General features: G+C 41.3%; 1 protein-coding gene and 1 pseudogene across 2 annotated transcripts; both read right to left on the reverse strand.

Annotated features, from left to right (window-relative positions):
- The window catches only part of LOC134328691 (NACHT, LRR and PYD domains-containing protein 3-like), a 1,194,473-nt pseudogene that overhangs the window by 1,120,106 nt on the left and 49,655 nt on the right, over positions 1-24,712 (reverse strand).
- Positions 4,357-14,494, reverse strand: mrpl39 (mitochondrial ribosomal protein L39). Of its 2 annotated transcripts, none has more exons than XM_063009788.1 (10): positions 14,451-14,494; positions 13,477-13,683; positions 12,612-12,751; positions 12,413-12,512; positions 10,340-10,407; positions 8,691-8,803; positions 8,083-8,148; positions 7,818-7,971; positions 4,596-4,643; positions 4,357-4,495 (listed from the first exon to the last, which is right to left on the reverse strand). In XM_063009788.1, exons 1-10 carry the CDS (start codon positions 14,452-14,454, stop codon positions 4,412-4,414), a joined length of 984 nt encoding a protein of 327 aa, XP_062865858.1. In that variant the 5' UTR covers positions 14,455-14,494; the 3' UTR covers positions 4,357-4,411. The 2 variants fall into 2 exon arrangements, with proteins under 2 accessions (XP_062865858.1, XP_062865857.1); XM_063009787.1 differs by lacking the exon at positions 14,451-14,494 and adding an exon at positions 14,130-14,273.

Here is a 24,712-nt window from a genome sequence, read left to right on the forward strand (position 1 = left end):
TAATAATCACAATAATAATAATAACAACGATAATAATAATAAGGTTAATGATAATAATAATAATGATAGTAATAATAACAATGATAATAATAATAATAATGATAATAATAACAATGATAATAGTCACAATAATAATAACAACGATAATAATAATAAGGTTAATGATAATAATAATAATGATAGTAATAATAACAATGATAATAATAATAATAATGATAATAATAACAATGATAATAGTCACAATAATAATAACAACGATAATAATAATAATGATAATAATAATAACAATGATAGTAATAATAACAATGATAGTAATAATAATAATGATAATAATAACAGTAATAATAATAATATTTATAATAATAATATAATAATAATAATAACAATAATAATATTAATAATGATTATTAGAATAATGATGATAATAATAATAATAAAAACAATAATATTAATAATGATTATTATAATTATAATAATAATAATAATAAAAACAACAATAATAATAGTAATAAAAACAATAATAATATTAATAATGATAATATTAATAACGATTATAATAATAATAATAATTATTATTATTATAATAGTAATATTAATAATAATAACACATTGCCTTTATGGACCGGCAAGGCTAATTTTCTGTTTCTCTTGTAGACTCTTCAATATTCTTTAAATAATCAGTTTAAAGGGACCAGACAGGTTCAAGGTTCAAGTCAAACAATAAATATATAACAATGAGTTATATATCGGACATTAGCCAATCACGACCATGCAGCTGCCCGACCGGCTGATAACGCTAATTTGAACCCTGGATCCCCAGATTTTAGAAGTACTGTGCTAGTGTACTTTACCACTGCACCACCCCAGCGGTAACTGATACTCTAATTTAAGTTGCCCAAACCTTTCCAGTAGCGATGGCTTGGTAACCCTTTCCAGACTTGAGATTTGGATTCAACAGGTCTGGGCGTGGCTAGTTTCTTTGCTTTGCTTTTCCCTGATTATGGTGGAATTAGATTGTGTTATTTACGACTACCGTTATTTTGACTGGTCTGATTACTCTTCCGCTACACCAAAAAGAGGTAAAAACAACAGTTCCGGGAAGGGACGGGGCTTCAGTTAGCTGAACTGTAACGTCAGGCAAAACTCACGTGTAATAAACAAGCTGCTAACATTAGCATACAGCCTTAATCTTACCTGTTGGTACGTGACTCGATCTTTGGTCATTTAGATGGTCCCGACAGCACACCGCTGACCCTAAGCCTTGTGTTAAGTGGAATTATTTATGACCTGGAATTATGGGAGTGACCTTTGACACATTTGGCCTCCCAGAGTTGCCTTTTAACCATTTATGGTACCTTTGTTGACAAATTGGACACCTTCCCTAGAAGTCTCATGGCTACGATGGGTCTGGAGCACTAGGTGTATTAAAGCCTCTGCTGCAAACCAGCTTAAACCAGTTCAAGATGGTTAACTGGTCTTAGCTTAGTGAGGAATTAAATGTTGACCTGTGATGGACTGGCGACATGTCCGGGGTGTTTCCTGCATTCCGCCCGACGAATCAGACCCTCACTTTTCCACCGTCTATCTTTTTTGGTCTATCCGAGATGAATTTTTGAAATTATTCAATGTACGGATTTGCCTTCGAATTTCTTGACGCAGCGGCGTGCTGCGTTAAATGCCACCGGTTTTCCGAAGTGCTCCCAGAGTCCACGTGTCTACATTTATCACAGCTGCGTGTCGGTTTCTCATGCGATGCCGTCCGAGAGCTGAAAGGTCTGGAGATCTCTCCGATTCCGCTAATCTTTCTATAATATCATGTACGGTAGATGGCGAAAGATTAGATTCGATAGATTAGACTGGCTACCCTAAACTGTCCCTTGGTGGAAATGAACAAAAGAGTGTGTGATGCTCAGAAATAGGGTTAGGGGATACGATTAGGGTTAGGGTCTTTATATATTGTATATATTATCAGCTCCACTTACCGTATAGAAGCACTTTGTAGTTCTACTGTACAATTACTGACTGTAGTCCACCTGTTTCTCTGCATGCTTTGTTAGCCCCCTTTCATGCTGTTCTTCAGCATGAAAGGGGGACCCCCACAGAGCAGGTATTATTTCGGTGGTGGATCATTCTCAGCACTGCAGTGACACTGACACGGTGCTGGTGTGTTAGTGTGTGTTGTGCTGGTGTCCACTCACTGTCCACTCTATCAGACACTCCTACCTAGTCGGTCCACCCTGTAGATGTGAAGTCAGAGACGATCGCTCATCTATTGCTGCCGTTTGAGTCGGTCATCTCGTAGACCTTCATCAGTGGTCACAGGACGCCGGCTGGATGTTTTTGGTTGGTGGACGATTCTCAGTCCAGCAGTGACGGCGAGGTGTTTAAAAACTCTGATCCACTCATACCAGCACAACACACACTAACACACCACCTAAATACAGTAATACCTGCTCTGTGGGGGTCCTGACCATCGAAGAACAGCATAAAGGGGGTAACAAAGCATGCAGAGAAACAGATGGACTACAGTCAGTAATTGTAGAACTACAGAGTGCTTCTATATGGTAAGTGGAGCCGATAACATGGACAGTGTGTGTAGAAACGAGAAGGTGGTTTTAATGTTTATGGCTGATCGGTGTACAGTGTGTACGCCCACATATGGACGTGAACCTCACTGGAGCGCCTCCTTTCTTAAAACCTTGAAAAACGAGCGGCGGTCAGGAACCCGTCGTGACCGGACGGTGGTTTATCAGCTGCGGGGACGTTTAACGACCCCCCCCCCCCACCGCACCGCACCTGTCCCCGCGCGACAGATGCGCCAGTTGCTACAAGGCTGGCAGTCGCACAACGAGGCCTTTGTCTCGACTCGGCTAAAGCGCTGACCGCTCGACATCTCACACACACACACTGCCCAGCTGACCGGGCAAGGCCAGACATGAAATACAGTAACACACCCCGCTGAGATACACACACACACACACACACTCGTGTATCACGCAGCAAAACACATTCCTCTAGAGGTTTCGGTCCAAACAGATGCAGACGCCTTAGGCTGTGTTCCAAATAGCCTAATGAACACTACCCCTACTGGCAGGATGCAGAATCGGTACACCATAGGGTACACGGCATCGATTTATAACTATCTAGCTGGTCCAGTTGATGCTTCCTGACGCAACCCTCCTATCTCTATCCGGGCTTGGGACCTGCACTGAGGGCGAGCGCACCGACAGGATGCATTGACCCACCCACTCCCGGGCATTAGCCAATCGCGTCCATGTATGCACCTGACCGGCCGACAGCACAGCCGAGATTCGAACCCGACAGGACAGGTAGTTAGAAATTACCCATGATTCATCAGTCCAAGTTTAATATCGGACACAGTCACGGACAACTTAGTGTTCACCTCGCTTGCACGTCTTTGGACCGTGGGAGGAAACCGGAGCTCCCGGAGGAAACCCACACAGAGACACGGGGAGAACCCGGGTACCGCTCCGCCTGGGAATCGAACCCAGGACCTTCTGAATCTGACGAATCAGAACAAGCAATCCGAGAGCTGGCCTAGCCGTTTAAGTTGTGGGTTACCAAGCGGAAGGTTGTGGGTTTGAATCCCGGCTCTGCCATGCAGCCAAATTGTCTGGGTATACAATTACTGACTGTTAACAATATGTCGCTCTGTACGCTTTGTCAGCCCCCCCCCCCTACTGACCGGATATAAAAGGGTTCTGGATCGTTCTCAGCACCGCAATGAGACTAACGCAGTGAAGACGTGGTAGTGTGTGTTGTTCTGGTACTAATGTAGCAGGTGCAGCAGTGTTGTTGGGATTTTTAAACGCTCTTTAAACATACCGGTCTCTTTATAAGGAACACGTACGCGGCTCGTGCTCTTCAGCCTTTTGTCATCGGACAATTTGTGATCACATGACCCTGTCGGCTTTATATCGTGTCGAGAGTCGCTAATATATATATATATATATATAAAAAAAAAAAAAGACACGCTGCAACCAGGGCTGGATCCTGAGTACCTGGTATCGAACGATTGGCCGGTTGCTCAGTCGGGGGGGGAGGCGGGACAAAGAACCGGATGTGGGTCTCTCTCTGTCGGAATGCGATCACGAGCTCTGCCGGCTGATTAGAGGCGCCCGCGCAGGAGATGAGGGAGAGCGCCCTCAGGGTGTGTCTCTCCGCGCGCGACGCTAGGTGGCGCCAAACTCGTAAAACTGTGCGGGTGGCAAAAATGTGTCCGGCTGCTGCCCGTGTTTCGGAGGGGACGCGGGTCAGCTTCGATCTCCTCGGTCAGGGCGGGGTTCGGCATAGACAAGAGAGGAAACGAATTAAAAACAAACCAGTACACCGCGATGCCGACTTGTTTGTTTTATTCGACGATATGATACAAAGGGACCGAAGCCGTGGGTCACTGCCGGGACGGAGGGGGTGCGGCTTCTGTAGAGGGGGGCGCGGTCACAGCTTCGTTCGCCGGAGACGCCGGAACCTTCACCTGTAATCCGACACAGAGCGGAGAGGATAAGTTAGACGCGCCCGGTCGTAAGACGACGTACAGGTGTAATAGCGTAAACGTAAAGCGTGTGACGCATTACCAGCTTCTCTGCGCGCTTCCTCAGCTTCCTCCACACCGCATGGTGAGCCTGAGGGGATAAAAGAAGAAGAAGAGTATGGAGCTAATTTAGTGCCAAAACTTCGCAAATAAACAGAACGTATTCTGTAAATATGATTCGATTTGCAAACAAACACAACACGATCTACAAATAAAAAACACTATTTGTAAACAAACACAACACGATCTACAGATAAAAAACACGACTATCTAACGCACACAGTGTGATTTACAAATACAAAACACCACTGTTGCAAATGCACATGTGACTTTCAAATAAATGCACAGCTGTCTTCTAATACACTGCACTCCACACACAAATAGAACACGCTTTACAAATACAAACGCTGTTCCGCAAACGCCGTTTGTGAATCACGTGACTTTTGGCACCGTTCTGGCGCCGTGTGTCATTTAGTGTCAGATTTTCTCACAAATGCGTCGCACCTGAGCAGTAGGGGGCGCTGTGGTACACTTTTCAGCATTTACTGGAGCGGTCAAGCCAGCCTCCACTTCGAAATGCTCAATCAAATCAGCCCCCACATTGTTTGTGAAGATGTGCGCATACTAAACATTACGGTCAAGGCAAGGCAAGTTTATTTGTATAGCACCTTTCATACACAGTGGCAATTCAAAGTGTTTTACATAAGGAAAAAAAATAAAAGCATTAAAACATTCCTCAGATCTAGAACCTCAGAAAGACTTCTAAGAGCGTCTGGCGATACTGGTTAAAAAAATCACGACGTGAACGTGACTATATCAGTATCAGTATAAATATATCAGTTAAAATATTGTACATATATCAGTTAAAATAATATATAAATATATCAGTTATAACAATATATAAATATATCAGTTAAAAAATGAATATATTAATAAACCCATATCTTCCTGCAAATTGTATTTGAAAAAAAAGGGTTGGTAATAACTGCATATAATGATTTTACTTTAAATTTAAAGTCAACTAAAATGTCATCTAAGCTCTTCCGTTTTAATTTAGATTTTTATTAGTTATTAAATGGAATAATCATGATTACATAAAGTGTTATTGTCATTAAAAGAAATTCCACTTCATAATGGATACACCGCCTGTAGTTTACACTCAGTATCAGACCATTCTGATGTATCATTTCTAAATAAATAGAAATTTTTCTTTTGTCACATTTCTATTATTTTCACTCTAAACTGTTATTAAAATTCTCTCATTATTATTAGAGATTATATGCGCACATCTTCACAAACAATGTGGGGGCTGATTTGATTGAGCATTTCGAAGTGGAGGCTTGCTTGACCGCTCCAGTAAATGCTGAAAAGTGTACCACAGCGCCCCCTACTGCTCAGGTGCGACGCATTTGTGAGAAAATCTGACACTAAATGACACACGGCGCCAGAACGGTGCCAAAAGTCACGTGATTCACAAACGGCGTTTGCGGAACAGCGTTTGTATTTGTAAAGCGTGTTCTATTTGTGTGTGGAGTGCAGTGTATTAGAAGACAGCTGTGCATTTATTTGAAAGTCACATGTGCATTTGCAACAGTGGCGTTTTGTATTTGTAAATCACACTGTGTGCGTTAGATAGTCGTGTTTTTTTATCTGTAGATCGTGTTGTGTTTGTTTGCAAATCGAATCATATTTACAGAATACGTTCTGTTTATTTGCGAAGTTTTGGCACTAAATTAGCTCCATAGAAGAGGGTTAAATAATGATCCCCCCCATTTACAGCGCATAATATTATCAAAAGATGGAAAGAATCGCGTGGCCTCGGGCTCAGCCGAGATGGACTGATGCGCCGCGTGTGCTGGGGTCCGATGGGTCAGCCAGCTGTTAATGTTAATAACCCATGATAATAGATTGAATTATTTGTTGTTGTTATTTGTAACGCCATGGTAACCCGTGGGTCATTACCACCACAGGAAGCGCTAGTGCTGCGTCTGCGTCTGCGTCATTGTTTCCAGGCTATTAATCCGATCTAGTCAGGGTTTTCAGGTCAGAAATTTATAGAGAGACCGCCTTTCTTGGCGGTCAGTATTACTGGACGTGTGTTAGTGACTATTTCGCTAGCCCCACCACTGCTGACATTTGGGTTCGAATCTCAGAAGTGCTGGCTGTGCCTGGGGAGTATGGGGTGGGGAGGGGCTTGGGATCACTGCGCTGCAATGTATTGGTGTCCTGTCCAGATGTGGGACTTGAACCACTGACCTGTATATCCGGGTATTATTAATATTGTTATTATTATTAATATTATTATTATTATTAATATTGTTATTATTATTAATATTATTAATATTGTTGTTATTATTATTAATATTGTTATTATTATTAATATTATTAATATTGTTGTTATTATTATTATTATTATTGTTATTATTATTAATATTGTTATTATTATTAATATTGTTATTATTATTATTATTAATATTGTTATTATTATTATTATTGTTATTATTGTTAATATTATTATTATTAATATTGTTATTATTATTATTAATATTGTTATTATTATTATTAATACTGTTATTATTATAAATATTGTTATTATTGTTATTATTATCATTATTAATATTGTTATTAGTATTATTAATATTGTTATTATTATTATTATTAATATTGTTATTATTATTATTAATACTGTTATTATTATAAATATTATTATTATCATTATTAATATTGTTATTATTATTAATATTGTTGTTATTACTATTATTATTATTGTTATTATTATTATCATTATTAATATTGTTATTATTATTATTAATATTGTTATTATTATTATTAATATGGTTATTATTATTAATATGGTTATTATTACTATTATTATTATTACTATTATTACTATTTTTATTATTGTTTTAACATTATTATTGTTATTATTATTTCTATTATTATTATTATTAGTTATTAATATTAGTATAATCATAATTATTACTATTATTAGTAGTACTATTATTATTATAAACGTTATTACTATTATGATTATTATTAAAAATTTTATTGTTATTTATTATTATTAGTATTATTATAAGCGTTATTATTATTATGATTATTATTAAAAAAAAAATTGTTATTACTATTATTAGTATTATTATAAGCGTTATTATTATTATGATTATTGTTATTGTTGTTATTATTATTACACTTATTATTATTACTATTGTTATTGTTATTACGATTATTATTAATACTATTATGATGATTATTAATACTGTACCGTGAGGTTCATGGGTAGTGAGAGACCCTGGGCGCGGCGCTGCAGTCCCCCTGGTCCTTCCTCCAGTGCATGCAGAGCCGTCACCTCGTACTGAGCGCAGAGACCCGTTCTACCCACCAGGGGGCCTCCTGACAGCGTCACGTGTTCCCCACACCTGGCAAAAAACACAGTTTGAAGCAGAATTTAATCATTTTAAAGAAATGTGGGTTCATTTATATGGATTCCTTTAAAAATAAAACAACCATTAAAAAAATAACATACAGACCTGTATAAGGACACGGTGCCGCCGGGGCTTTGAGCGGCCAGTTTCTCCACCTCCTCTTGTTTAAATCTGTGGGGTTTAGAACGATGTTAATAATAAATAAAAATATTATTCTACGTAATTCCACTGACATGCAAAAAAGTCACGATAAGAATCTTTTATTTATTACATTTTTAAGTTCGTGAACACGTCACATATTTGAGGTTTCAAAAGAAATATCTGAGATTTTTGGGTGTGTGGAAAAAGTAAGTACACCCCAAACTATACTAACTAGTGTGCTTACTGGCCCACCAGTACTGAACCAGACAAACTGGAGTCTGTCCCAACAGACCAATCGACTACAGTCCCATCATCACCACAACCACCACCGTGCTTTACAGATTCATTAACCTTCCTCCATTTACGTTTACGTTTTTGGCATTGCATTTATCCGAAGCGACCTACAGTACTGTGACAGTGTATCGTCTAAGCATTTGAGGGTTAAGGGCCTCGCTCAAGGGCCCAACAGTGGCAACCTGGCAGTGGTGGGGCTTGAACCGGTGACCTTATGATTGCTAGTCCAGCTCCTTAACCACTAGGCCACAACGGCCCTTTTGAAATCTCAGACGTACCTGCTGTGAGAGAAGATCTCCAGAGCCACGGCGGGCGACACCTCCAGGGGCTCCCAGGGTAAATCTGCGTGGATGAGCCGCTGAGCTTCGCGGGTGAAGGAGCGCAGGCTCTCCTGGAATCAGTGAAACTTGGATTTTAGGGATCAATAAGCGACTGTGATGGATTTCACCTACTGTCGCTACTGCGCACACAAAAGTGCAAGACAACCACCACAAAGGGGACGGGGTTTTGCAGGTAGTGCTCTGGTAGCATAGAGGCGGTAGTCCACGTGGCGTGGTAAGAAGGTTCGCCGTGTCTCCCAAGCGGGCCGCTCTCGTTGCTTAAATAATTGAAGCAAGGTGTATAAGGGTCTGTTCCAAAACCTAGTGAGCTCCCTTGATCCCTACTACCTACCTCATAACCCACTACCTAACTCATAAGCCGTGCCGCACTGAAAGCCGGGATTGCCTTCAGCGCCGAGGAGGCGCCGGACGCTCCCTCGTCATTCGGTCAGATCATCACTCAGTAGGAGCGTTTTAAGGAAGCTAAGGATTTAGACAGGGGTGTCAAACTCATTTTCACCGAGGGCCACATCAGCATTATTGTGGCCCTTGAAGGGCCGATTGTAACGTATCCTGCTGTGATTGCAGTCTGTTGTTTTTCTTAGAGGCCGAAATCTGAATTTATATCGTCCTACTTTACCACAGACACGGCCTCATAACACAAGAGACGCACCGGTTTCTCTTCCTGAAGCACAAACTTGTTTTCACTTTCATTACATTTCCTCCTTATGCTTAATTTTCTTACTTATCTTCTTGTACATTTTAGGATCATGTGTAAATATGTGTAACATCATCTACTGGCGGGATGTGTCACTCTGTAGGTCACAAAATCAGCCTGCATTTTGAAAGATGCCGTTTGTTTAGGATTTTACAGTGTATTTTTGAGACGATCGTTCTGCCCTCACTAATAGTTCATCCCCCTTGCTCAGCTAGACAGACAGACAGACACAGACAGACAGCTCTCTTCAGAATACAGTCGGTTTATTTGCTTCCCAGCTGTGTGATACACTGTGTGCATCAAAATGAAGTAAAAATACAAACAATAAAAACAATAAAGAACTTAATACAGTAAAGGCACACAGCTGTAGTCAAGTGTTACATCTGGTACAATATGAGATTTAACCAAACGTAAAATAGCGCTAACGAGTTAGCATTCTGTGTAAAGATACTAATTGCTATAGTAACGGTAACAATTGTATTTAATGACGGTAAATTTGTAACTAAAGCGCTGTGATATACTCACTAAACATTTACTAACAACTGAGAATATAAACACCACTACTTACAGACGATGCTTTGGTATTATATTGCAAGATAATTATCTGTATTTATTTATTATTGTTTACGTTACTGACTACGCTACCCCGCGTTCTCTTTGCCGTAAAAGTCACACGGCTTCTTAGCGAAGGTTGAAGTTAGTTGCCATGACTACGGTGTCACGGTTGTCTCTTAAAGGCGCAGGAGCGCATTAAATTATAAGCGCGTCTCTGTAACGACTCGAACCATCACGACAATCGTACAGTCGTTAAACCTCTGAGTTTGACACCCCCGGTGTAGAGACATCGCTGGGTTTTCAGACAGACCATACATCAAAAAAAAAGACTGACCTCAGAGGGAGTCCAGGAATCTAACCGAGGGTCCAGGACCAGGTCGCAGCAGAACGCCCCCGACGTCACTGTCAAAACAGCAGAACGCATCCAAAATCACAATCAGGCCCGGCTGCTACGAACAGAACCAGAACAGAACCGTGGGAAAACACTGGAGAGGAACGTCCAGCCCCCAGTTTGACTGGACGTTCAAGGTGACCTTCAACAGGCACTTCTTGTTTAAAAGCCCACCGATGTTCCTAATTCGTGCAGATGCCCGACCGGCCGCTAGCACCCCTGAAATTGAAATTTCAGGGGTGCATGAGATGTAAGCGAACGGCACGACCGGTTACTTTTAGACCATAATTGATTCCGCATGGGGAATATAGGTGTTGCGCAACCTTTTTACTTCAATCAATGTACTATAGACCACTGAAGTCGTGTCGTCGTTCTGTAGTCCACGCCATGTTGTTATGCCCATATTTGGTAACCCGGGTCTAAGAGGAAATTTTGAATGGGGAAAAATGAACGAAGATTTGGAAAATTGCCCCTCTCGCATCCTGTAGTCGTAAAAAATGTATTATTAAAAATGTATTCATTATTAAATGAATTACGAAGTCGTTAAAGAGTCAAAATATGAATATTGCTACATGTAAGCTAACGCTACTGCGCACTGAATTGACGTCACTAGACCGGAAGCCTCTTAAATAAGCGCACGAAGCAGCGCGAGTCACCCGGGTAACAGCGCCGTGATATTCACAAGTTTTACTTTATATTTTTAGTAGCTAGCTACATTAAAGTAGAAAGCGAGGACGGTCGGGTGTTACGCCTTCGGTTGTACTCGACAAACGCGGGCCTCTCGTTCCGTCGATTCGATCGGTGTAGTTCGGTGACGTCTGATCGATGCGCAGTAGCGTTAGCTTTCGTGTAGCGTTATTAGTATTACGATCTTTTAAAAACCTCGTAATTCAGAGGATCCGGTGATGTACAGGAGAAAAATGTACGCAGGACAAAACGTACAGGGTTCTGAACATGTTTATTCAAAAAAACCCCGTTCATTTTTCCTACAGGAAATCTGACTTAGACCCGGGTCTCCAAATATGGGCATAACGAGGACTACAGCGTGACGCCCGACTTCGGTGGTCTATTGGTTTGAGAACCGTCTGTTCCCTGGCGACTGCTGCGATCTTGGGATCCAGGGTTCGAATCTCGGGTGCCATCGGCCGGTCGGGCATCTGCATAAGGGCGATTCTTCAATTGCGGGCTCTTTTGATCATCTTAACTTTTGAAAAATAAAATTAGGAATAATTAAGTTTTAATTAGGTCAAGATGACAATTTTTACTTTTTTTAAGAAAAAATCTAGCTAGGCCATGGATTTGCTAAAGCTAGTCCACAGCTAGTACAAGATGCACTTTAAATACATATAAATAATGTGTACATTATTTACTTATTTATTTTTTTTGGTAAAGTACTGCGTACTGATGTAAATGGTAATGAGCTGAATAAATATACTCTATGATCAGGAGGAATACATGATTAAATTACTCACATTTCCAGACATTAAAATTTCAATCTTCTCTCGTGGCTGGCATGTGCTTCCTTGCGAGTCTTTGTTTCCATGGTTACAACATAAACAAGTGTTACCTTCAAATGATTCCCTACAGAAACCGTACACTGTCGCGGTAATGACGATAATGCCGGGGACAGTAATATATCGCTCAAAAATATTTAAAAAAAATTACATTTTGTTTCTTTTTAAGTTATTATAAAACTCATATTGGGATGTTTATAATGAATTGATGACTTTTTAGCATTTTATTAGAGCAGAGAAGTTTTAAAGTCTGGGTTTGGGACAAGGCCAAAGTAGCAAAATATTGATGTTTAAATCGTCATAAAAAATGAAAATCATAATAATTTTGGTATGTGATTTTTTTAATACCTAAAATATTTGTTTTGTAATAAAGTATTTTTAACAGAAATTTATAACTCAGGGACGTAAAAGTTCCCCCAACTGAAGAATCACCCACAAACGTGATTGGCTAGAAATAGCAAGGTGGCGTCACAGATGAGCGTTTTTGGTCGTCATTCCGTACCTGGCACTTCCGGTACCTCCAGCAGCTCCACGCGGTACTCCTCCTTAAAGGCCTGGTCCAGCACTTGGCCCAGCAGGGCCGCACAGGAGCGCCAGTACGCCTGTCGCGAAAGGACAAACGGGATTTTTCACATCATCCATATCATGTGATCATCTCCGAGTCTAACTCTCCTGACTATCGTCACCGTGATAGCTCCCACCTGATTGGCCAGCCGAGGCTCGGCGTCTTTGAACGTGAGCAGCGCGAGGGAGCAGGATCGCGCGAGCGGGCGGTGCACGTGCCACTGCTGGCCGTCCACCAGGGCGAGGGCCGAACTCGTCACGTGCCACTCCGTCAGATCTGAGAGACGAACACAAGAGGCCGAAAACCACCTCTGTCCATGTTATCGGCTCCGCTTACCATATAGGAGCACTCTGTAGTTCTACAATTACTGACTGTAGTCCGTCTGTTTCTCTGCATGCTTTGTTACCCCCCTTTCACCCTGTTCTTTAAAAATCAGGACCCCCACAGAGCAGGTATTATTTAGGTGGTGGATCATTCTCAGCGCTGCACCGACACTGACACGGTGCTGGTGTGTTAGTGTGTGTTGACACCTCACCGTCAGTGCTGGACTGAGAACAGCCCACCAACCAAGAACATCCAGCCGACAGCGCCCCGTGGGCGGCGTCCTGTGACCACCGATGACGGTCTAGAAGACGACCGACTCAAACAGCAGCGATAGATGAGACGAGCGATCGTCCCTGACTTCACATCTACTAGGTAGGAGTGCCTAATAGAGTGGACAATCATACCAGCACAACACACACTAACACACCGGCACCGTGTCAGTGTCAGTGCAGTGCTGAGAATGATCCACTACCTCAATAATACCTGCTCTGTGGGGGGTCCTGACCACTGAAGAACAGCATGAAAGGGCGCTAACAAAGCACGCAGAGAAACAGACGGACTACAGTCAGTAATTGTAGAACTACAAAGTGCTCCTATATGGTAAGGAGCTGATTAATTAAACAGCGTGTGGCTGATCGGTGTATTAAACATGTAGTGCGACGATCGAATCTACTCACGTCTGGCACAGCTGTGCGGAGTGGACACGCCCTTGTTCATGACCAGCAGCGCCCCCTGCAGCCCCGGGCCGTCCACGCTCACCTCGATTTTCTCCACGCGTGGGTACAACGAGCGCTGCCGGGCCAGCTCCTTGGAGAACAGGGCGCCGCGCCAGCCGCGCACCTCCGGCGCAGACGGACCCTCGGCCGCCGCGCCGGACGCCAGACCTGCCGACGGAACGCACAGAATCAGAATCATACTGGACTAGCAATCGAAAGGTCGCTGGTTCGAGCCCCACCAGTGCGAGGCTGCCACTGCTGGGCCCCTAAACAGGGCCCTTAACCCTCAGCTGTTCAGACAGTATACTGTCACGGTCCAAAATGTGAACGCAAACGTTCTGGGTTCGAATCCTTTCATGTGGGTTTCCTCCGGGCGCTCCGGTTTCCTCCCACAAGTCCAAATTCATTCAGTCAAGCTACCGAAAATGGGCCTGGCCCTTTGGCTCAATTAATCAGGCACACAGCGACCCCGACCAGGATAAGACACAATGAATTAAAGAATTAAAGAATGAATGAATGTTCAGCTGCTAATGATAGCAATTCAGTCAGGACAAGGTCAGAGCTAAGTGCTAATGATGCTAAAGATCGAGAAATAATAATAAAATTAAACTTACGGCGCTGCAGCATAAAACAAACCGTCCGACAAGCCATAGTTTTTACTCAAAAAGACAACAATAAAATAAAAATATTACAAAATTCGAACTTTAAATTAGGAAACGAATGAGCTAATCCGCACCGGGAGCTACATGCTAATGCTCACGCTGTGTGACCACCGTCCTAACAGCTCCGTGCTCAAACTAGCACTCGGGTCTTAGGTTCCGCCTCAGAACCGCTCATTAATACTGCTAATAAATCATATATTTATTATATTTATTATATTTATTCATCCATCTGTGGTAAAATTTTCATTTTTCAACACTAATAAATCCACTCACACATATAATGCAAGACTCAATGCAAGACTCAAACCCAATTCCCCAGGACCTTGGTGCTTTGCTTTTGGTGCCCCCACAGAGCAGGTATTATTTAGGTGGTGGATCATTCTCAGCACTGCAGTGACACTGACACGGTGGTGGTGTGTTAGTGTGTGTTGTGCTGTGTCCACTCACTGTCCACTCTATTAGACACTCCTACCTAGTCGGTCCACCTTGTAGATGTAAAGTCAGAGACGATCGCTCATCTCATCTATTGCTGATGTTTGAGTCGGTCATCTTCTAGACCTTCATCGGTGGTCACAGGACGCCGCCCACGGGGCGCTGTCGGCTGGATGTTTTTGGTTGGTGGACGATTCTCAGGACTATTCTAACACTGAGAATGATCCACCACTTAAATAATACTTGCTCTGTGGTGGTCCTGTGTGGGTCCTGACCATTGAAGAACAGAGTGAAAGCAGGCTAACAAAGCATGCAGAGAGACAGATGGACTACAGTCAGTAATTGTAGAACTACAAAGTGCTTCTATATGGTAAGTGGAGCTGATAAAATGGACAGTGAGTGTAGAAACAAGGAGGTGGATTATACTGATATATAATGTATTGACCCACTATATACTAAATACACTAATATTTCACTGATATATGATATAATGACCCACTGTAGGGCTTAACTTTACTTGATACCTTTCTGTATGTTTTTTTGCATTTAATAAACATACATTGTAGTAAAACCTATAATGCATCATTTTCTGATTTCAAAAAAATCAACCGAACTTGCCAGTGTCACATCTGAGGGCTCCTCCATGTCAGCAGTTTATTTCTTTACCACAAATCAAGCCCTGAATAAAGTTCTGGCTTTAAAAATATTACTGACGACATGCCCACCCATTAGGTTTTACTGCCCCCCTCCCAAGCAAAGCAGTCCAGAACCGGGGCTGGTGCTTGGTCTGCCGGATGAATAATTTAGATTAAAGTAATTTAAATCATTTTAGTACTGAATTTGTCTTTGTTTAATATAAAACATTTACATGCTTAATAAAAGGAAACAAATTCATCCATCTGTGGTTAATTCATCCATGACTTGCCTGGTTAAATAAAGGTTAAAAAAAAAAAAAAAATATCTGTAAATACGTAATATGTAAATACTCTATATTTCCTATCATTTTATATATATATATATACAGTGTATCACAAAAGTGAGTACACCCTTCACATTTCTGCAGATATTTAAGTATATCTTTTCATGGGACAACACTGACAAAATGACACTTTGACACAATGAAAAGTAGTCTGTGTGCAGCTTATATAACAGTGTAAATTTATTCTTCCCTCAAAATAACTCAATATACAGCCATTAATGTCTAAACCACCGGCAACAAAAGTGAGTACACCCCTAAATGTCCAAATTGAGCACTGCTTGTCATTTTCCCTCCAAAATGTCATGTGACTCGTTAGTGTTACTAGGTCTCAGGTGTGCATAGGGAGCAGGTGTGTTCAATTTAGTAGTACAGCTCTCACACTCTCTCATACTGGTCACTGAAAGTTCCAACATGGCACCTCATGGCAAAGAACTCTCTGAGGATCTTAAAAGACGAATTGTTGCGCTACATGAAGATGGCCAAGGCTACAAGAAGATTGCCAACACCCTGAAACTGAGCTGCAGCACAGTGGCCAAGATCATCCAGCGTTTTAAAAGAGCAGGGTCCACTCAGAACAGACCTCGTGTTGGTCGTCCAAAGAAGCTGAGTGCACGTGCTCAGCGTCACATCCAACTGCTGTCTTTGAAATATAGGCGCAGGAGTGCTGTCAGCATTGCTGCAGAGATTGAAAAGGTGGGGGGTCAGCCTGTCAGTGCTCAGACCATACGCCGCACACTACATCAAATTGGTCTGCATGGCTGTCACCCCAGAAGGAAGCCTCTTCTGAAGTCTCTACACAAGAAAGCCCGCAAACAGTTTGCTGAAGACATGTCAACAAAGGACATGGATTACTGAAACCATGTCCTATGGTCTGATGAGACCAAGATTAATTTGTTTGGTTCAGATGGTCTCAAGCATGTGTGGCGGCAATCAGGTGAGGAGTACAAAGATAAGTGTGTCATGCCTACAGTCAAGCATGGTGGTGGGAATGCCATGGTCTGGGGCTGCATGAGTGCAGCAGGTGTTGGGGAGTTACATTTCATTGAGGGACACATGAACTCCAATATGTACTGTGAAATACTGAAGCAGAGCATGATCCCCTCCCTCCGGAAACTGGGTCGCAGGGCAGTGTTCCAGCATGATAATGACCCCAAACACACCTCTAAGACGACCACTGCTTTATTGAAGAGGCTGAGGGTAAAGGTGATGGACTGGCCAAGCATGTCTCCAGACCTAAACCCAATAGAACATCTTTGGGGCATCCTCAAGCGGAAGGTGGAGGAGCGCAAAGTCTCGAATATCCGCCAGCTCCGTGATGTCGTCATGGAAAAGCATTCCAGTGGCAACCTGTGAAGCTCTGGTAAACTCCATGCCCAGGAGAGTTAAGGCAGTTCTGGGAAATAATGGTGGCCACACAAAATATTGACACTTCAGGAACTTTCACTAAGGGGTGTACTCACTTTTGTTGCCGGTGGTTTAGACATTAATGGCTGTATATTGAGTTATTTTGAGGGAAGAATAAATTTACACTGTTATATAAGCTGCACACAGACTACTTTTCATTGTGTCAAAGTGTCATTTTGTCAGTGTTGTCCCATGAAAAGATATACTTAAATATCTGCAGAAATGTGAGGGGTGTACTCACTTTTGTGATACACTGTATATATACTGTATATATATATATATATATATATATATTATACAGTGGTGTTTAAAAGTTTGTGAACCCTTTAGAATTTTCTATATTTCTGCATAAATATGACCTAAAACATCATCACATTTTCACACAAGTCCTAAAAGTAGATAAAGAGAACCCAGTTAAACAAATGAGACAAAAATATTATACTTGGTCATTTATTTATTAAGGAAAATTATCCAATATTACATATTTGTGAGTGGCAAAAGTATGTGAACCTTTGCTTTCAGTATCTGGTGTGACTCCCCTTTGCAGCAATAACTGCAACTAAACGTTTCCGGTAACTGTTGATCAGTCCTGCACACTGGCTTGGAGGAACTTTAGCCCATTCCTCCGTACAGAACAGCTTCAACTCTGGGATGTTGGTGGGTTTCCTCACATTAACTGCTCGCTTCAGGTCCTTCCACAACATTTCGATTAGATTAAGGTCAGGACTTTGACTTGGCCATACCAAAACATGAACTTTATTCTTCTTTAACCGTTCTTTGTAGAACGACTTGTGTGCTTAGGGTCGTTGTCTCGCTGCATGACCCACCTTCTCTTGAGATTCAGTTCATGGACAGATGTCCTGACATTTTCCTTAAGAATTCTCTGATATAATTCAGAATTCATTGTTCCATCAATGATGGCAAGCCGTCCTGGCCCAGATTCAGCAAAACAGGCCCAAACCATGATACTACCACCACCATGTGGGGTTCACAGATGGGATAAGGTTCTTATGCTGGAATGCAGTGTTTTCCTTTCTCCAAACATAACGCTTTTCATTTAAACCAAAAAGTTCTATTTTGGTCTCATCCGTCCACAAAACATTCTTCCAATAGCCTTCTGGCTCGTCCACGTGATCTGTAGCAAGCTGCAGACGAGCAGCAACGTTCTTTTTGGAGAGCAGTGGCTTTCTCCTTGCAACCCTGTCATGCACACCATTGTTGTTCAGTGTTCTCCTGGTGGTGGACTCATGAACATTAACATTAGCCAATGTGAGAGAGGCCTTCAGTTGCTCAGAGGTTACCCTGGGGTCCTTTGTGACCTCACCGACTATTACACGCCTTGCTCTTGGAGTGATCTTTGTTGGTCGGCCACTCCTGGGGAGGGTAACGACGGTCCTGAATTTCCTCCATTTGTACACAATCTGTCTGACTGTGGATTGGTGGAGTCCAAACTCTTTAGAGATGGTTTTGTAACCTTTTCCAGCCTGATGAGCATCAACAACTCTTTTTCTGAGGTCCTCAGAAATCTCCTTTGTGCGTGCCATGATACACTTCCACAAACATGTGTTGTGAAGAGCAGACTTTGATAGATCCCTGTTCTTTAAATAAAACAGGGTGCCCACTCACACCTGATTGTCATCCCATTGATTGAAAACACCTGACTCTAATTTCACCTTCAAATTAACTGCTAATCCTAGAGGTTCACATACTTTTGCCACTCACAAATATGTAATATTGGATCATTTTCCTCAATAAATAAATGACCAAGTATAATATTTTTGTCTCATTTGTTTAACTGGGTTCTCTTTATCTACTTTTAGGACTTGTGTGAAAATGTGATGATGTTTTAGGTCATATTTATGCAGAAATATAGAAAATTCTAAAGGGTTAACAAACTTTCAAGCACCACTGTATATATATATATATATATATTATATATAATATTATATATTATATATATTATTTATTTATTTTTAAATATTTTTTATCTTATTTTTTATTTTATTATTGTTGCTGGTCTGACTGAGAGCTACCAACCAAAGTTTCATTGTATAACTACATTGACAATTCTCATCTTATTTGCTTATATCTCAGATGTTTAAATTTTAAGACATCATCATATTACACATTTATAAAATAAAACCAACAATAAGTCATTTTTCACTGTTTACTGTTTATTAGATAAATAACATTGTACCAGGATGCATGGAAAGTAAAAACACTCACACACTCTCTTAACTTTCTTAACCGCTTATCCAGTTAGGGTCACGGGGGTTGCTGGAGACTATCCCAGCTTTTCAATGGGCGCAAGGCACACGGTGACACCCTGGACAGGGCGCCAGTCCATCACAGGGCACACACACACATTCACCTATAGGGCAAATCAGTGTCTCCAATTAGCCTGACTGCATGTTTTTGGACTGTGGGAGGAAACCCACGCAGAAACAGGGAGAACATGCAAACTCCACACAGAAAGGACCCGGACCGCCCCGCCTGGGGATCGAACTCAGGACCTTCTTGCTGTGAGGCGACGGCGCTACCCACCGAGCCACCGTGCCACCAACAATAAAAAAAGAAATGAAAATCCCTGGACCTGGACGGGGTCCGTTCTGTGTGGAGTTTGCAGGATTTCCTCCGGGTGCTCTGGTGTCCTTCCACCAGTCCAAAGTCATACAGTCAGGATAATTGGAGCTACAACAAATAGCACTAAGTGTGAGTGTGAATATGAAGATGTGTGTGTCTTCACTGTGATGGACCGGTGACCTGTCCGGGGTGTTTCCTGCCCTCCACCAAATGAATCGGACCCACAACGACCCTGATAAGATTCCTTTATTCATGCCCATGAGGGAAATTCGGATAGGATAAAGTGGTGGTAAAACAGACAATGAATGAATGAATTAACATAGTACACACATGTCAGAAACATATACTTATATTTTTTAAAGCTACACTTTTAACCATAAACAGAACTCATGAACATTTACACAACACATAACTGATTACGGACGTGATCTGTGGACGACTGGGATGTGTGAATGCCACCAAGCTGGAGTGAGGTTCGATTCTTACAACCCCAGTCATGAACAGCATTAACACAACGTTACGGCGTGTCTGTGTATCCAACTCGCCAGTCCTTCGTTTGTTCATTCTCGTTTCGATTGTTTTATCGTCGGACAGGGTGCCAGGCTATCTAACTCACCCATACACAACTATAATTATTTAAAAATAGCATAAAGTACACAAGAATGTCCTTGGTTTGTGGGTTTCTTGGCTTCTGGGGGCACCAGAGGTCCAAAGACGCGCCCTAAACGCGAGTGTGAGGGGGCGTGTGCGCCGTGTGAGGTGTTTCCTACGTTTCCCTCAATGAATCAGACCCACTGCAACCCTGACCAGGATAAACAGGTGTCAAAACAGACAATGAATGAATAAATTCAGGTCAGCGTTTTGAAAGGTGGGACACCGGGTGCATGCGGACTAGCTGTGAGGCACAAACGCTAACATGTTTCTGCACTCTTGGATCAAAATGACGTTTTATTAAAATAATATTTTAGTCAAAATCCGTGTTTTGATGTATCATTAGTGCTGTAAAGTTCATCAGTGCAGGAATAATGCTAACGGAATAGGTGTTTGATTAGATTTAACCCCTATCACGATTAGCATTAAGCCTGAACTGAGAGCTTAGTTCGGTGTGTTGAAGGGCTGCCATCACTGCCACCTAGAGGACGAAAAAAGAACGCATATACATCATATACATACATATATACATAAAAAAATCGTTTTTTCCTCTTTTTTTGTGTATTTTATACCTATATAACATTAAAATTGTTCCACAAACACAGTACAGTTCTTAAATTAGCACCACCTGGTCAGCACAGAAGCTTTAAAAAGCTAAAATAGATGTTTTCAGCCTATAGACGTTGCTAACAATTAGCTCAGAGCAGATCCAGAATGAACACGCGTTTAACGGCATCCGAGACGCGCACGCCGCTTTAAGCCCCGGGATTTAAATCTCGTCATCGTTTGTGGTTTTTCGTTCGCCCCCCACGTTCACTTTCTTCTCTGAAGAAAAAGTTCCCGAGCGTGTAAAATCCTGTGACATTTAAATGTTGGCGACACTGAGTCATTTCCACCTGCGGCGGCTTTCTGAAACGATGACGCCGGTTGATGAGAAGTCGTTTGGGGTTTTTAAAATCTCATTTCTAGAGTACGATTTAGGATATTTGGCATTTATTTAATAACAGAATGTATAATCTAAAGGAGATGCACGTAATATGAAATCTAGAGCGCTCAGGTGATGGTTACGTTTCTAGAACGCATGAATACATGATACTTATACTATACGCTTTAATGACAATTACCTTTAAAAAAAAGCAGCTTAAAGTTATGACTGAATAGAATATGAGCAATTGAGGGCTAAGAGCTTAAAACTGGCAACCTTCTGATTACTAGTCCAGTACCTTAACATTTACATTTTCAGCATTTAGCAGACACTTTTATCCAAAGCGACTTACAGTTTAAGCAACTGAGGGTTAAGGGCCTTGCTCAAGGACCCAACAGTTGCAACCTGACAGTGGTGGGACTTGAACCAGCAACCTTCTGATAACTAGTCCAGTACCTTAACTGCTAAGCTACCACTGTCCTATTTCATTTGCAGCATTTAGCAACTTACAACTTACTAAAGACAACATGAGCAATTGAGGGTTAAGGGCCTTGCTCAGGGTCCAACAGTGGCAACTTGGCAGTAGTGGGACTTGAACCAGCAACCTTCTGATTACTAGTCCAGTACCTTAACTGCTGAGCTACTGCTGCCCTAAAGAAATCAAGGCTGTTTACATTTGCAGCATTTAGCATCTTACAATTATGACTGAATACAACAGAAGCGATTGAGGGTTGAGGGCTTTGCTCACGGTCCAACAGTGGCAACTTGGCAGTAGTGGGACTTGAACCAGCAACCTTCTGATAACTAGTCCAGTACCTTAACTGCTAAGCTATTACTGTCCTTTTTCATTTGCAGCATTTAGCAACTTACAACTTACTAAAGACAACATGAGCAATTGAGGGTTAAGGGCCTTGCTCAGGGTCCAACAGTGGCAACTTGGCAGTAGTGGGGCTTGAACCAGCAACCTTCTGATTACTTGTTCAGTACCTTAACTGCTGAGCTACCAATGTTCTATTTTATTTGCAGCATTTAACAACTTACAATTATGACTGAAGACAACATGAGTAATTAAGGGGTTATTAAGGGGGCTTTGCTCAGGGGCCCAATAATGGCAACTTGGATGATAGTAGGACTTGAACTGGCAACCTTCTGATTACTATTCCAGTACCTTAGCTGAGCAGGAGCTCTAAGCCCATGGCTATATAAAGCTCAGTTGACGTTTGTTGGGTTACAGTTATGATTGAATACAAGTCCAAGCAATTTAGAATTAAGGGTCTTGCTCAGGGGACCAACAGTAGCAATTTGAACTGACAACCTTCTGATGACTATTCCACTACCTTAACTCATAACGACACGATTATAAGCATGTATAACTGTTCCAAACTGAAATACCGACAGAGGAAATGTGTAAACCACAGTTTTACGAGATGCGACCACGTGGCCGTTGTGGGTTTTTAAAAGTCTAAGCTCTATATTTACCTCGTACGCCCACTTCCTCTCCTCCTGCCTGCCGTTCTCGATAAACGCGTCTCTACGGAGCGCGGCCCTGTAGGTTCCTCCGTCTCTGGGGTCCGTCGGGGCGCAGCAGTCGGCCCGTGTGGTATTCCATTCCATTCGCATACACGCACCGACGGTACGTGTGTGTGTCTGATGAGGACCTCGCTCGTATGTCCTTTATATATCACACAGCGTGAGTCATGTGAAATCCCCCAGACTGCTGGGAAACCTGGTTGGCTGATATTTCTATTAAATGAAACCCAAACCGGTAACTAGTTCAGACGATCAAATCGATATTAGTCAGGTTTAATACCCGACGTTAAACCGTTACACGCGATTGAAGTCTGATGTGGTGGGAATCTTCCGTCCCATCTTGAATGCTCAAGAAAGAAAGAAAAGAAAGATATCCTTTATTTGTCATATATACATATACAGATGTACAGTACAATGAAATTCTTTCTTCGCATATCCCAGCTGGTGTTGGAAGCTGGGGGTCAGAGCGCAGGGTCAGCCAACTTACGGCGCCCCTGGAGCAGACAGGGTTAAGGGCCTTGCTCAAGGACCCAACAGTGGCTACATAGCAGAGCCTGGATTTGAACCGCCAATCTTCCGGTTGATAGCCCAAAGCCCTACCCACTAGGCTACCACAGGCCCCAGACTAAACACATTGACATTGATTAAACACACGGTACCTACTGTCATCAATCAGTGTGATTTTTTTACTCAGACAGGTGATTGGGTGTGTGCAAGCATGTATTTGTTACGAGACAGGTGATTGTGTGTGTGCAAGCACGTATTTGTTACACTGTAAGCCCGGACTTTATATTTAATCAAACATTTTTAGTACAACTTACATAAATTATTTAAGTTTTTGTGCTCTACTATAAAATGCAGAGTACATTGTACTAATTTGAGTACACATTTAAATGTGCTAAAAGATTTAAGTTTACTAAACAAAAAAAAAGACTTTTCTATCAGATTAACTTAAAAAAGTTAAGTTAAGGTAATAAAACAGAAAAACGCCACCATTTACATGTAAGTCCGTCTTTTTTCAGCTTGCTGTTGGTGAATCAGGCAGCCATTTGTTTTAACTTTTGAAACCTGTTGTTGCAAATTACTTTTTACTTTTCATTGAAGGCTTTTTGCAAAAGTAAACTTGTCTTCCTGAAATGTCTTTTGTGAAGTGGAACCTTTGTGAAACTAAGTGGACAAACATTTTCTTCCTCATTATGCTATTTTTGAGTAGCATGTACACCAGTCTGATGGGGCTTTTTCATCTTCCGTCTAATTTTGGTAAGTGTTGTACTTTACTTAACAATTTTGTTTAAAATAAATGATCTTAATGTTGACACCTAAATAAATAATCAAACAGCGCTGCTTTATTTGCCGTATTTAGGCTACATGCTAGCATGTTAGCATGCTAGCCTTCATACGAAGCAAAGAGTGTGCTGACTTGCTTTATTTTAATCCTTAAATTAATGCTATTAATGTTGATTTTAATACTTCTGTTTCTTGTTTCTTTTTGTTGTTTTACAGGTTCATGGTTACTGTGAGGAGCTGTTTGTGTTTCATCAGAACTTTATATACAGTTTGTACAGTTTTAAAGATGTTTTCTTGACATGTTGTATTTTAAGTAAATACTTCTGAAGTGAAATAAAGAAAAATAATAATTTCTCTATAAACATTTGTAATTCATATTTAAAATGTAATTAACATGAAAACTAAGAAAAAATCAATAGTTTTTTCCACTGAGCTCAAGATATTAAGTAGAATTATTGGGAAAAGCAGTTGGTATAACAAAAAAAAGAAAGTTTAATCAACTTGCCTTTTAGGTGTAATAACTCAAGTTTTCATTATACATTACTTAACTTTTTTAAGGCAACCGGTTTCCTCACATTTTTTAAGTAGATTGAACTTATCCGGGCTTACAGTGTACAAGTGTATTCTTTTAAAACTCAGACCGGTGATTGTATTTGGTACGAGTGTGAATATTTTTTACTCAGACAGGTGATTGTGTGTGTGCAAGCACGTATTTGTTACGAGACAGATGATTATGTGTGTGCA

Source organism: Trichomycterus rosablanca, chromosome 15 (assembly GCF_030014385.1).
Source record: "Trichomycterus rosablanca isolate fTriRos1 chromosome 15, fTriRos1.hap1, whole genome shotgun sequence".
NCBI lineage: Eukaryota > Metazoa > Chordata > Actinopteri > Siluriformes > Trichomycteridae > Trichomycterus > Trichomycterus rosablanca.